General features: G+C 42.2%; 1 protein-coding gene across 2 annotated transcripts in view; it reads right to left on the bottom strand.

Annotated features, from left to right (window-relative positions):
• The window catches only part of DARS1 (aspartyl-tRNA synthetase 1), an 82,666-nt gene that overhangs the window by 9,740 nt on the left and 57,570 nt on the right, over positions 1-15,356 (bottom strand). For both annotated transcript variants that reach the window (XM_061608905.1, XM_061608906.1), the window contains 4 exons: positions 9,721-9,832; positions 8,011-8,145; positions 4,125-4,272; positions 1,664-1,810 (listed from right to left, as the gene is read on the bottom strand). In XM_061608905.1, coding sequence (XP_061464889.1) covers positions 1,664-1,810; positions 4,125-4,272; positions 8,011-8,145; positions 9,721-9,832 — 542 coding nt within the window. The remainder of the gene's footprint in view (positions 1-1,663; positions 1,811-4,124; positions 4,273-8,010; positions 8,146-9,720; positions 9,833-15,356) is intronic.

The raw sequence follows: 15,356 nt of genomic DNA, 5'->3' as shown, positions 1-15,356 counted from the left end.
TTTTTAGAAAAGGAAGTCTTTAGCCCTCCTTGAAAGGACATTATGGAGCAAAATGTGCAGGTACCCTTCTAAGCAATTTCTATGAAAAGAGCCAGCCTGGATGCTTCTGCCTGTCAGCGTTTTTGGCCAATGAGTGAAGTCAGAGTTGTGATTGATAAGTGAGTTGTTTGGACACCACACAATAAAAATCTCTGGGGTCTTAAAGAGCTGTTGTTTTTTGCTCTCTTTTAATGCACCTTTTCTGCTTCTGTCTCTTTTTCTAGTCCTTGGAATCCCCATAGTTTGCCCTTCCTTTTTCCCTAGCAACCAGGATGCATCTTTCCTGTACTGGGTTTGACTGAGTTCAGGTGATGCTTAGAAGATACATTCTGCAAATACTACTACATAATAAGTATGGGTGCATGTTAAAGAATCCCCCTCCCCACAAAAGGCAAATATGAAAACTTTGCAAGGAGGCTTAGGCATGTTTCCTCAGGGACTCATTAAGAATTCAGTACAATGGTATACATGTCTACTCAGAAGGAAGTATTTTGTGTTTAATGGGGCTTACTTTCAGGTAAGTGGGTACAGGATAGCAGCCTAGGCTTTGGTTTAGGGTTGTCATTGGTGAAAAACGGGGTTCTTGCACTTTAACAACTGTGCAGCAGGCAGAAATTCAACAGGTTAAGCCTTTTCTAGTGTGGACATACTGTCTAATTTTGTGTTATACCAAGCTCCTATTCAACCATTTTGTGTTATGCCACATCATCATGGCAGCCATTTTATGACTGGCGCCCCCAGCACTCTCTCAAAATTTGAAATGTGCCCTATGGTCCAAAAAGGTTGGCAACCCCTGTGGTAGAGGGTCACTACATCTGTTTACTCTTGAGGTACCATGCATCTATAAAGAGACATGACAACTATCTGGGGAGAAAAACAGACAGAAAGTAAGCTGCCACTGATTTACACTGAGTTGCATCTTCATTATACAGAAACTATACTGCATCATAAGTACTATTTCCTAGGTACACTTACATAGGAATAAGACCCACTGACTTCCAACAGATGCACTTCTGAATAAACATGCATATGACTAAGTTGTTAGGACGTTTGATCCTCTATAAGGAACATAGTTCAATTCTCTATAAAGAAGGTAGTATGCAGAAGTATAAGTCAGATTTCCTTATCTTGTGCAGAATACAAATTTAATCTGTAAGCTTTCAATCATAGTTTACTGAAGGGAGAAGCTGCCACACTGCTCTGGATGGTCTAGGATTGGGATTCTTCTCACTACTTCATCATGAAAAAAGGGAGAAGAGAGGCTTCAGGCTCATATAAGGCAATGGGTACAGCTGTGTACTCAGCCCTATGCCACACCCCCAGATATGCTCCCTCTATCCAGAGCTTAGCTTTTTGTTCTAGTTCAGATATTTCATATGCCACTTGGAATGGGGCGAGAGCAGTGTCGCAGAGGCTCTTCATACATAACATCCTCAAGAAGGAGATTTATCTTAATGAGGTGTTTCTTTACAATTCCTAAAACAGCGGCAGAGACTTATGTTAGGATTCCGGTGAGGCATGAGCTGTTTTTATAGTGAAGTGCAATCCAACCGTAGCTCAGAACTGATTACATCCGCAACACCAATAGAAGGCACCAATCCTTGCCAAAAACATGAACATGTACCTGAGATCATCTTCATCGCCCATCTCTACTCCAGCTTCCCGAAGCATGGCCAGAGCTTCTCGGTACTCCAGCCTCAGAGTTGGCTCCAAGAACTTGAATGGTTCACATGGAAATTGTTTGCTCACAGTCTGAATTTCAGTTTGAAACCTTCACGTAAAAGAGAATGTGATTTTTAACAAAAGCAAAGCCACAGAATAGAAAGGCAGTACCATTCTTCACCACAAGAGCTCACTCTGACACCATGCCACAATCAACAACCTTCTTTCCAGCCTAAGAGATGGCGGAAAAGCCAGGAGATTTTCATCACCAGATCTCAGGGATTGGAGAAGGAACACATGAAGGCTCCTCAGGTATCCTGAGTGGAGACTATGAAGGGTCCTAAAGGAAAACATCAGCACTTGAATTTAGCCTGGAAACAAACTGGCAACCATGAATCTCATAGAACAGATTATATGCTCCCAGCAGCTAAAGCCAGAAAATCAATCTGGCTGCTGTATTCTGAACCAGTTTCAGTTTCTAGGCATCCTCACTTCTGTTGAGTGTATTACAGCAGCCAACTACAGGGGTTATCAGGGCATGCACTACTGCGTTTAGATTGCTCTTTTCAACAAAAAGCTGGCAAATCAGCTGAAGTGAATAAAATGTGCTCCAGGCCACAGCTTCAAGCTGGGCATTAGCTAGAAGGGAACTCTGGTCCAGAAGCATTCCCAAGCTGCAAGTCTAACCATCCTCCAGAATTTCATAAATTTGTCCTCTATGAGGTTTGAGGCTAAAGTCCTGATGGTAATACTAGCTGCAATCTATGTGGCTGTGTGGCAGTCCATTTGTGGGAAGGGAAGGCTTCTGAGCAACTCCGCACTTTCTAAAAAGCAGCCAAATTCAGTTGTCCTCCAATGCAATCCAAGAAGCTGTGGTCAGAAGTGGGTGGGAAACCCAACACACAATCAACCACAGCAAAACAGCAAAAGGAAACAGTTCATGGCCTGCAACTCAATTCTAAGATGGGCAAAGTGGCTGTACATCATGCCCATGGCACATTTATACTCATCTTTCTGTAGTCTAGGACAGGGGTGGGTGGATCTAGAGAGGTCTATTTTTTTCCTACAAATCTTTAGTCTGCCAGCTAGAGCCAAGTGTAAATAATAGCTTAGAAAGAGGGGCGGGCAAACTTTTAAAATTAAAGAACAAGGCACTTCCAAGTGCATCTTGGTCCAGGAATTTGTTTTCAGGACCAACACTAACTTTACTGCCCTTTCTCTCTCTCTCTCTCTCCCTCTCTCTCTCCCTCCCTCTCTCTCTCCCTCCCTCTCCCCCTCCCTCCCCCTCCCTCCCTCTCCCCCTCCCTCCCCCTCCCTCTCTCTCCCCCTCCCTCCCCCTCCCCCTCCCTCCCCCTCCCCCTCCCCCTCCCTCCCCCTCTCCCTCCCCCTCTCTCCCTCTCTCTCTCTCTCACACACACACACACACACACACACACACACAATTTGTCCTCCGCCCCCATTTGTCTTTGTTTCAGCAGCCAAGTTTAAAAAAAAAGTTGCTTTTGTTAAAGAACTTGGAATAAAAAAAAATCTTTGTGATGTGCTACAAATCTCCCTTCTGCCTACCCCAGTCTAGAAAGAAGATTACTAGGGACAAAAAGGATGTTATGTCTTGGTACAACAAGAAATCTGGTTATTTAGCAGAGCAAGGACAAGAATTCTCATGCTGTATCAGACTAAAGAGCCCTATAGTCCAGCACTCCATATCCAACAGTGGCTGGTCCAATGCCCCTTTGAAGCTGACAAACAGGGCAAAGGGTCGAGATACCACCCCATGTTAACGTGGAGATTGGGATTTCTTCTTAGCCATTAAACAAAAAAAAAGCCTATTCATGAATAATCCTTTTAAGAAGCCATCAACACTAATAGCCTTCACAACTAATGGCAATGAATTCCATTTGTTTATTCTGCACTGAAGATACAAATACGTATTTATGCTCGCCTTTAACCTACTGCCATTCTATTTTTTCATTGACTTAGGGCTCTTCAACAGAAAGAAAATGATTTATCTCTGTTCACGTGCTCCATCATGTTTGTGCCTTGTTAACTATATCAAAAATGGTTCAGATAGTTCCACAAGATACTGAAAGCTGAAATTTGGTGCTCAGATAGTTGAAGTTACCCTGATTACAGATACATCTGAGAAGAGGGCATTTTTATGTCTCTTTCCTAAAAGACAAGATGCAAACTCTCTCTCTCTGATACAAACACACATTAGCACTGGCACTTCAGACAACATTCAGACAAGCTATGCTCATGACAGAAAGCAAGAGCATGGGATTTCTCTAATCCATTCATGTATGAAGCAAAGGGTAGCCAGAAAGTATATTCATGATTGCATAAAGGTAAACTATATTTACTATTGTTTTTATAACATTCTTGTTTTCCTCAGTTTCTATAGTCTTAACATTTTTCTTTTTTACCTTTCTTGGAGTCCTTTGAATATCTGCACCATGGTGTCTGCGATCTCATCCATCACTTCATGATAATGGTAATTAAAGGACATTTCAATATCCAGACCAACAAACTCTGTCAGGTGTCTATGGGTATTAGAGTCTTCTGCTCTAAACACTACAAAAGAAGGGGGCAGTTTATAAATAGCTTTAACATCTTAAACAAACAAGTATGCGTAAACCTAGTCTCAGACAGACACTGTAGCACCAAATTACATTTTACAAGTAGGAAGAACAGCAGCTCTTATTTGAAGCAGGAGTCTATTCTCCTGTCAGGGAAAACCTTCTCAAACACCAAAATGAGTAATATGGCAGTATCATTTCTGCAAGTTTTCTGGTCATTTTTCCTTACTGAGGCTTATCTGAGAAATAACAGCCCACCTATCAGGAGAAGCAGTCTTTGCAAGAAATGATGGATTTAAAAAAATAAGAGTGGAAAGTGTTAGCTAAAAATCAGTTTTTGGAGAACAGGACACAGTCCACAAACTAGTTACTATGCAAAAATATAGAAGCAGCCTAGAAAGTCAAATGGGGCTTTAGTGAGACCTTGATTTTAACCAGTCTTTGGAGATATCAGTTCTGCAGCTGTCCATGCTCTTAGGTTTGGGGGTTAGGCATTAAAGCAGACATGGGACAAAACCAGGGCTTTTTGTGGCTTGAAAGGACAGCTCCTACCTTGAAAACTGCACAGCCCAAGCTATCCCCATGGGTGTCAGGGACATGGATGAATAAAGTGAGCCAGGGACTAAGGAGGACTTGGGACAGTAGCACACAAAGGTCTCTGATTACCATCATGAAACTATAAAAGCCAACAAAGAAGTTGGTGGGTGGGACTTAAGAGTTGTTAAAAGTGCCTTATATATATATATATCTCTCTCTCTCCAGTTCGTGTATTACCCAGGTTGGCGTTTCTCCTGCCATGGTCAAGGAGCTACATCTCTATCTCCACACCACTTGTTTTCCTGGTACTTATGATCCAGGGTTTCTATGTCAACATTACTTTGTGCAGGGGGGGGGGCTAAAGTGATGCAACTTTGGCGTGGAATACCTGGTTCATGCATACCATCATGTGTGGGGTGGACATGAAGAGTACACCTATTCCTTTACCATGCAAAAAAGAGTACAGTCCTCCGTAACTTATAGCTCAGGGAAGGGGAGTGAGAAGATAAGCACGTGCTAACTATGTTGCTTATATCAACAGAATTGATATATTGTGAAATAGAATGTGAAAATATTTTGTTTTTTTTTTCAATAATTTTTATTCAAATTTTCATAAAACATACAAGACAAAATCATAAAACATTCAAAGACAAAAAACAAAATCAAAAATAGTTAAACAAAAAGAAAAAAAAAAAAAAAACAAAAATAAAAAATAAAGAGTAAAATATTGACTTCCCATTTGTCAAAGATCAAATCAGTTATAAGTCTATAATATATAGCAATCCTGTCTCTTAAGTCATATTATAAAATCACTTTCCTCCAGTAGTTATCTTACTTAATCATCAAATCTCATAAACATTACTTTATTCTTTCCACAAAAAGTCAAAGAGAGATTTCAATTCTTTAAGAAATATATCTATCAATTTTTTTTTCCAGATAAGCATATCGATTAATCCATCTCATTACTAATTATGATAATCTTATTGTCATAACCATAGTCAAAATAAACATTTCAATTAATCCATCACATCAGAATCTGTTAGGTTCAGTAATTTCAGTAGCCATTGTTCTATTATCTCTATTAGTTCCATTTTCCATCTTCCATCTTCAGTAGTCTTGTTAAGTCCAGTAATTTCAATATCCAATCTTCCATTATCAGTATTCCATAATAATCTTGCTGTCAAAGCCATAGTCATATAGTAAGAGTCTGATGGGAATTACCTCTATCCCAAATATTTTCTTGCCATCCATTCTGAATAGGTTGCTGAAATACTGCTGTAAAATCATATCTCTGTTCTTTTTTTCAAAATACACTGGGTCATCTCTTAAAAGTTTTTCCATTGTCACATGGCTGCAGTTAATTCCATAGATTTTCTCTATATTGGGCTCCATCACATCATTCCAGTCCAGAAGATAATCCATGCCATTGATAACTTTATCTCTAGAATCTTCATTAATTTCTTCAGAGATAACATTGAGTTCCAAACAATAGATTTTATTTCTAAAGTCCATAGACTCCAAATCTTGTTCCTGTTCCACGTTTGTTCCAATCTCCGGGATCTCCTCTCTCACAGGGACCCCTATTCCAGTCTCCAGGGTCTCCTCTCTCACAGGGACCCCTGTTCCAATCTCCGGGGTCTCCTCTCTCACAGGGACCCCTTCCAGGGTCACCTCTCTCACAGGGACCCTTATATCTTTAATCTCCTGCTTCATTTTACTCAATTCAATTTTCGTTATCTCAATCTCATCCATTATTTTCTGAAACATAGTTATTTCCAGATTCTCAGCCACTTTCTTAATTGCCATTTTAAAAGAAAAATATAGGAAAACCACTTCTTATTTCAGCAACAATTGGGTTAATACTCCAAACTTGGTGACATCACAGTATAAACAGAGCAGACAGCCTTATCTCTCCAATAGTTAAGTAAACAAAATGCAGTTCCCAGGATCGAAACAATTAATGGCAATCGTCAAGAAACAGATTCGTCAAAATAAAATAGACCAAAAAGAGAGTAGTCTCAAAACAGTATAATATTTTTCAAAATAAAAATCTGGAATAGAAATCCCTCTTCTGTGTGTATCTTTAGAATGCAAATCCAGGACAGCTTTTTGCAACAAAAACAGAGATAAGCTATTAATTAGTGCGTAGCAGAGAGAAGTTACGGCTCCCCAGTGAGATGTCAAAAACCGATCAATCTGGCAAATCTCTTTTAAACAGCAACAATTTAAGTCAAGTAAAAGAAAAATATAGAAAGAAGGGTGCTTGCCTGTTAGTGCGTTCTCTCTTAGAAGATAAGATGAACGTTCGCTTTAACAGATAGAGCTTGCTGTTGAAAATCCGTCCCACCTTCGTCGGCTGGACCTCGTCCCATAAATTAATGAGATCTGGTCGTCCCAACAAAAATAGGCTTTGAGGTTAATCTCTTCGTTTCTCCCTACCCGGGAGAAGTTTAATCAGTCAAAAAAAAAAGAAAAAACTGACTGATATATCTGAATAAGCTTCTTTTGAGGCAGGAGCCCGTCTCAAAAGCAGGCACAGGCTAAGTCACCCTTCCCGGAAGTCCAGAATGTGAAAATATTTTGCACAGTCTAATTTAGGATCTATTGACTTCCGCCAAGTGCACATTAATAAAAAACTCTAATATTGCCAGGTTTGTAGGCTTGCATTACATACACCGACAGATTAACATTTACAGTGAGGAACACAGGAAACTGGCTTATATGGAATCAGACCAGTGGTCCATTAGCTCAATACTGTCTACACTGATAGACAGCAGTTCTCCAGGGCTTCAGGCAGGAGTCTCTCCCAGCCCTACCTGGAGATGCCAGGGATTGAACTTGGGACCTTCTGCATGCAAAGCAGATGCTCCAACACTGAGCTATGGCCCTTTGTAGTCACCTTTTTCTCTGCCAGAAACAGCTGTATGATACTTCAACAACCACTAGAGAACACTATTGCTCTGTTCACAGTTCTCACATCCGGTGAATATTACATTTGTTCTGCCTGCAAACCCTGTCAAACTGCCATCTGGATTAGCAGCGTTTTGCATGAAACTTTTGTTTGGTTTGCAGATTAGAAAGGAAAAGGCTTCATAAGGCTCAGTGCGTGCATAACCTCAACATTTAGTGCACGCTTGCTCTAGAGGCATGACTGCTGCATTAGCAAGTAAGGCAAAAAAAAAAAAGCTTTCTTTACCTGGCCCAATGCAGAAAACCTTGTCAAAATCAGCACAAATACACATCTGCTTGTAAAGCTGTGGGGACTGAGCAAGGTAAGCACTGCTTTTGAAGTAGGAAACAGTAAATACATTGGCACCACCTTCGCTGGCAGCTGAAAAACAAAGGCAATGATCTATAAAGCCGTGGCAAACTCACTAACATTAAGTATTTTTGTTCTGATTCCTTGAAGTTTTACTTGCAACTTATGATCCAGCAAGTACACTGTCAAAGATGTAAATTTAGCTTTTAAACATTTTATTCTAGGGTCAGATGGTTTAAAACAATCTGTTTTAAACTGTATTTAGTAATGTATTTTATATTGTTGTGACTCACCCTGGGACCTACTGGTGAAGAGCAGGTAATAAATTTAGCAACCTCTACCACCCGCAGGACTGGCCCTAGATATTTTACTGCCTGATGTAAACAACAAAATGGCTCTCCCCCTCCCCATTACACTTATAGAAAGTGACTGATGAAATTTAGTTCAACATTATCAATAGGATAGCATCCTCCACTGCACCTGAACGCAGCATTCTAGCTTAGGGAGTAGATGAAAGGCCTGTGGCAAACACTGCTTTAATGTCCAAAAAAGGGGAAAGGCATCAGAGTTCAGGAGGAATGGCTGTGGAGGCTGTTGCCACTGCCCCCGGCCCAGCACATATTGTCTCACTCTGCCTAATAGTAGAGCTGGCCATAGCAATAACCTAGGATGCCTTTGGTTGATATAACCCTGATGCCATGTGCCTGGGCGAACAGGCCCAAGTCTTGTGCATTAGAGTGTGGCAAAGAGAGACCCTCCAACCCTACTTCTCAACTGGTTTCCCTTTTTATGTCACTAAAACTAACTGAAACCCCAGACAGTTCTGATGCCTGTTCCAGATGAGGAGAAACATGGCAAGGGACATTCAGGTGGGGCTTTGCAGGAGAAGAGAGCAACTAGAGCAAGCACGTGGGTGTTACAATACATATTTTATACATTCCACTCTTTCCTACACTGCAGTTTCATACGGGCAACAGCAATGAAAGGGGATGGCTAGGTAGCCTGCCTGTCTGTGGGTCCAACTAGCATGAGTTGGCTCTTGCCAGCCACTGCTGTAACTACTCAATTCCATTTGTTTCATACACTTACTAAAACCTTTGGTTGAAAAATAGCCTTGTATTTAAGCAGTACCCTGGTAGCCACAGGCAACAAGAAATTCCATTCAGGTGAGCAAATGGGCTGACAAAGGAGGGACAGAGCATTGCATCCAGCCTGTGTCCAGCTGAGAGAGGGCTGGAGGAGGGAAGCCGCCTCTTTCTCCTCCTCTCCGCACAGCACGGAAATGCAGTGGGCTGCTGCAAGAGGGATGAAGCTCTCTGTCCCTTCTCTACCAGTCCCCAGCAGGCTAAAACCTTTCAGCAGGCTAGTTAACTTTTCTGGGCTTATCTTCAAGTCTGGTTAAACGGATGAAAAAGCCAACACAAATAAGCCTGTGTTTCTCCCCACTGAGGACTGGAGAGTGCACTAATTTTCTATTTTTCCAAAAGATACAGCAGCAACTTTTAAAAAAATAGTTTTAATGTGCAACTGATGACTTAAAATCAATGAATTGCTTTCTGGCGCAGGACACTCCATCCCCTTCCCCTTACCATACTGCCTCCAAAATTGTGAACTTATTTGAATCCATTATAAATAACCAGCACATACCAGAAATAATCTTCGGAGTCTGAATTTCCACAAACCCCTTGTGAATGAGAGTTTCTCGAAAAAGCTGGCAAATGCCAGACTGCAGGCGAAAGACAGCTTGGCTAGTGGAGGTCTGTTAAAGTGAAGACATTACATTAAGATTTCTAACTTAATTTTACTTGCTGGACACCATTTGAATTGGATCACGACAATGGAAATCATTAAACATCCTCTCAAAAGGACATTTTATTACCCAGGGGCCTGGGGAGGAAGCCTTCCGATAAGGGTTGACTCAGAAGGAGCAACAGCAAGAGTAGCAGCTGAAAATCTATACTAACCGTTGAGACAAAAGGGTTCGTTACGGAGCCTCCTGTTACACATCACAGATAATACAGAGGGATGTGTACGTATGTACACACGCACACACAGGGGGGGGGTACAACTTTCTCTTACGGAATGACATTACAGCATTCTGCTACTAGTGGCTGAATCTGCTCCACAGCGGTCACTGTTCTCATTCATAACGGATACAAAAGCAATAAAAATAATGTTTAAGGTACATTAGATGAAAGCACCAACTACATTGATAAAATTATTGAGACAAACAATGAAAAGTCACCAACTCCTGTTTGAAGGAAGACAGTATCATTACTGTGACACCTACACAGCAAACAAATGTTAGCTAAATGAACTGTTGAAGGTAATAGTGACAAAACTAATGGGGGGAGGGGGGAGAACAACTCCCTGTCAACTTGTTTTAAAAGAACCATTCTATTGAAGAAACTGTTCTTCAACCTTGGGTCACAGAATCATAGAGGTGGAAGGAGTCTATAAGGCCATCAAGTCCAACCTCCGCTCAGTGCAGGAATCCAAATTAAAGCATACCCAACAGGTGGCTGTCCAGCTGCCTCTTGCATCCTCTAGCGCTGGAGAGCCCACCACCTCCCTAGGTAATTGGTTCCACTGTTGTACAGCCCGCTTGCATTGGCTGCCTGTATGTTTCTGAGCTCGATTCAAGGTGCTGGTTTTAACCTATAAAGCCTTACAAAGCTTAGGACCACAATACCTGATGGACCGCCTCTCCCAACATGGACCCACCCATCCACTACGCTTAACATCCAAGGCCCTCCTCCGGGTGCCTACCGCGAGAGAAGCTCGGAGTCTGGCAACAAGGGAGAGGGCCTTCTCAGTGGTGGCCCCCAAATTATGGAACGATGCAGTTGACGAGGTGCGCCTGGCGCCAACACTGTTAACTCTTCGGTGCCAGGTCAAGACTTTCCTCTTCTCCCAGGCATTTTAGCATGTGTTTTTAAATTGCTTTTTAAAAAATGTGATTTGTGTATTTGTTTTTAATGTTTTTAATTCTTGTAAACCACCCAGAGAGCTTCGGCTGTGGGGCAGTATACAAATGTAATGCAATGCAATGCCATAAAATAAAATAAATAAACAAAATAAACAGGAAGTATTTCCTGATGTTCCATTGAAATCTGGCTTCCTGCAACTTGAGCCCATTTTTCTGTGTCCTGCACTCTGTGACAATTGAGAAGAGATCCTGGCCCTCTTCTGTGTGGCAGCCTTTCAAGTACTTGAACAGTGCTATCATAGCTCCCCTCAGTCTTCTCTTCTCAGGGCTGAACACATCCAGTTCTTTCAGTCTCTCCTCATAGGGCTTTTTTCCAGTCCTCTGATAATCTTTGTTGCCCTCCTCTGAACCTATTCCAGTTTGTCTGCATCCTTCTTAAAGTGCGGTGACCAGAAGTGGACACAGTACTCAAGATGAAGCCTAATCAGCGCCGAATAGAGGGGAACCAATACTTCACATGATTTGGAAACTATACTTCTGTTAATGCAGCCTAAAATTGCATTTGCCTTTTTTGCAGCCACATCACACTGTCGGCTCATATTCAACTCATGATCAACAACAATCCCAAGATCCTTCTCGCATGTATTATTGCTGGGCCAAATAACCCCCATCTTATAAATATGCATTTGGCTTCTTTTTCCTAGGTGCAGAACTTTGTACTTATCCCTGTTAAATTTCATTCTATTGTTTTCAGCCCAATGCTCCAGCCTATCAAGATCCCTTTGCATTTTGTTTCTGTCTTCCAAAGTATTAGATATCCCTCCCAATTTTGTATCATCTGCAAATTTGATAAGCATTTCCTGCACCTTCTCATCCAAGTCAATAACAAAAATGTTGAAGAGCACTGGGCCCAGGACTGAGCCCTGTGGTACCCCACTTGTTACCTCCCCCCAGTTTGAGAAGGAACCATTGATAAGCACTCTTTGAGTACGATTCTGTAGCCAGCTGTGGATCCACCTGATAGTTGTTCTATTGAGTCCACATTCAGGTCGCCAGATATTATTGGACTACAACTCCCATCAACCCCAGCCAGCTTAGCCAATGGCCAAGGTGGTAGTGCAACAACATCTGGGGACACAAGGCTGAAGAACAGTGGCCTAAAATAAAGACAAGCTTGATACTTCTCAGGGGTCACAGATTCCTTGCTAGTATAATGGTATACGTATGTGCATGTTAAGCAGATTCAATAACCTTGAGGTTTATAGTGAAGATAAAAGGACTGTTGGGAAGGGCATAGTTAAGAACAAACCCACAACTCTGCTGGCAATTTACAGCTGCATGTGTTTATATAGTAATGCTATTTCTTATTCCCCGCCTCAAAATAAGCATGTGCGTCATAGTGCTCTGTTTACTACGACTTTTTCAAGATGCCTGCTTTTTCAGTTAGGTTGAGACGTGTGGTTTTTCACATGCCATGACACCAAACCACAGATGTGCATAAACTGGTACAAATACAATACATCAGTCAGGTTTTAGGTTTTTCTTTGTAAGTATGTGTTTTCAGTGCTGTTTTGATTGGTTTACACATAGCAGAATGAATTCTTTAAAACATGGCTTGCCTTCACTGGAAGGTTAGATGTTCTACTTAATTAAAATAGCGAGAGAAAGTGGCTGGTAGAACCTTGCTGGTTTGGGGTTTTGTTATTACCACCTGAGCTCTTACCACAGCCACACTGTGTTCCTGAAGTAGCGCGTTTAGAACAACATGATTTGCTTTCAGCTGTTTGGTGGAAATAAAGTCCCAGTAGAAATGCAAAGGCTAGATATGCAGGCTCATCTCTAATAAAGCTATGCAAAGTACAGGGGGCATAGATGCAAGAAGCACAGTATGCGATATACTTAATACAATGCACCTAATGTCCCATGCAAACAAAACAAAAACACTCCTAGAAGAAAGTTAAAACAACTGATCACCAGCAGCACAGTATCTCCCTGCCTCCCAAATAATACATCTCCTAAATTCAAAAACCAATATAAAAACACTTGCACAACATGCTTGATGGAATGTACGCAAGGATTTGCCATCTTGCTAAGTATTAAGAGTAATGGACTGAATACAGAGCTTGGCTTTTGGGGTCATTACAGCAGCTTAAATGTGTTATATAATTTGATGGGCTATTTTGCTAGCTAAGCGAGCATATGCTTTAAATGGCTAACTGCTGCCAGATCTACATTGTATTTTAGTTTATCATTAAAAATAGTTCCAATTCAAAAAAAAGGTTTCACTAATTATTGTGTATTATTAATTAATTAATTTGTTTGTTGCCTCATACCCAACGGCCTCTAGGTGACTTACAACAGATTTAAAAACACAGAATAAAACACACATTTTAAAAACATACAATATAAAAACTTAAAAATGTTGGTTTCATCCAAGAACCCTGCCCCCAAAGGGGAGACTGGTAACTGGTGAATAATTATTCAACTTTTCTGGACCCAGGGGGGGTTTCTTAAGGATTGCTCTAACCACCCCCTCCTTTAAACAGGCAGGGACCACCCCCTCTTGCAAGGAGGCATTAATCACCTTCCTGACTTCGCTCGCTTTCTAGGGCTGCAATATCAATTGATCAAGCCGATTTATTAAAAAATCTTGATCAATAAAAGCAGTAGCTCCAATTAACTGAGCACTGCTGCCCCTCCCAAAGCCAACCTTAAGTAAAACAAAGTGGGTGAGTCTTTCAGCCCAACTAAGAGGGATCACTGGGATACAGGCCCTGAAGTGGCAGTTCCCAGCCCTCTGCCCCTCTCCAAAGGCAGATCAAAAAGGCACAGTGTAACTCAACAGTGGAAACCTCTGGCCCGCAGGCCTAATTGGGTTCACCAAGCCTCTTAATTTGGCCAAGCCATGCCCACTTGCCATCATATATGATGGCAGGTAGACACGGCTAGGCTGAAAGAGGGTTTGCAGCCCCTGACAATCAGCTAATCAATGGCCCCTGCAAAGCCCCATGCACAATGCTATGCAAAAAAGGGGGTCACCTGATACTATTGTGACACATGATTGACAGGTGGGCAGCTTGCAGGGGGTGGGGGAAGATAAGGATCTGGACCACCTCCCTTGTGAGAAGCAGACTGAAAAGCTCTTGGACCAACCCCAACCACCTTGTCATGAGGATGATGGTGTCTCTCTTGTTCTGGTGATGCAGATGTGGCTCCTCATGAAAGGAGACATGGATGAGATACATCCAGTGTAGAGCCAGTCTGTGAACTGGGCAGATAATTTTTCCCTGCAGTTTGGCCAATGGGCAAGTGGCCAGGTGCAAGGAGGACAGCAAGAGGTTGCAACTTCCTCTCCTCCATATTCAAGGCCATTCTGAAGGAGGACAAAATGGAATACGATTTCAAGTCATGCGAGCCTGCACATATGCACATCACTCTGACATGTGAACAAGGCCAGTGTCAACAGTACTGAGCTGGATGGACCACTGGTCTGATTCTGTGTAAGACAGCTTCCTAGGCTCCAGACCACAGAGTTATGGCCCCGTCAGAGGACTCATCAGACGAGGATGACTCGGGAGTAACAGCAGCAGATCCAGAAGCAGCAGACCCAGAAGGAGAAATGGAGGAAACTCCTGAGAACCCAGCTCCTTCTCCCCCTCAGCTGCAGAGCACCCAAGACACAGCTGAAGCCCTTCAGCCAGACGCAGCCAGTGAACAGGATACTCCCCCCTCACCTGCAGAACGTAGACAGCAGAAGGTCAGGCAGAAGAGGGGCAGGCCTGTCCACTTAAGGCCAAAACGCTGAGGGCTCACACCTGCTAACAAACCTGCTCCTTAAAAGTCAAACCTTGGCTTCAGCTTGTTGCTGACTACAACGTCAGGCGTGACCACTGTGTGTCTTCCTATCCCCTGAACCTTGACTTGGACTGATCTCTCGGCAAACTAGACCCGGACCTTCACTGACGTCTCTTCTGGATCTCTGGCTTGGCACGTAAGCTTTGAACAGCCTCTGCCCTTATCTTGCTTCCTCCTTGCTAGCCTGGCAGATTTATAGCCAAGCTGCCGGCTGAGGACTTACGGCCTGGCAATTACCAAGGAATCTCCAGTCCTGCCTGCACCCCCACCGACACTGCTGTCTCAGTGAAGAGCTGACAAGAGTTAAAAGAGATTTCTGTCAACAAGCAGCATTTGGTTGCTGCTTTATTTCAATCAATATCTTTCTCTGCCCTTTAAACTTGGCCAATGAATTCTAATCCAGTAACGATGTTTTAATATAGTAAGGCTGTACCTTTAATTAGCAAACAAAAGGATATTGAATTACTATCTTAGAGTTAAAATTCAGCTGACATATCTA

This window comes from Rhineura floridana, chromosome 2, assembly GCF_030035675.1.
Source record: "Rhineura floridana isolate rRhiFlo1 chromosome 2, rRhiFlo1.hap2, whole genome shotgun sequence".
NCBI classification, from domain to species: Eukaryota; Metazoa; Chordata; class Lepidosauria; order Squamata; family Rhineuridae; genus Rhineura; species Rhineura floridana.
This window is presented reverse-complemented; position numbering and strand designations above follow the sequence as displayed.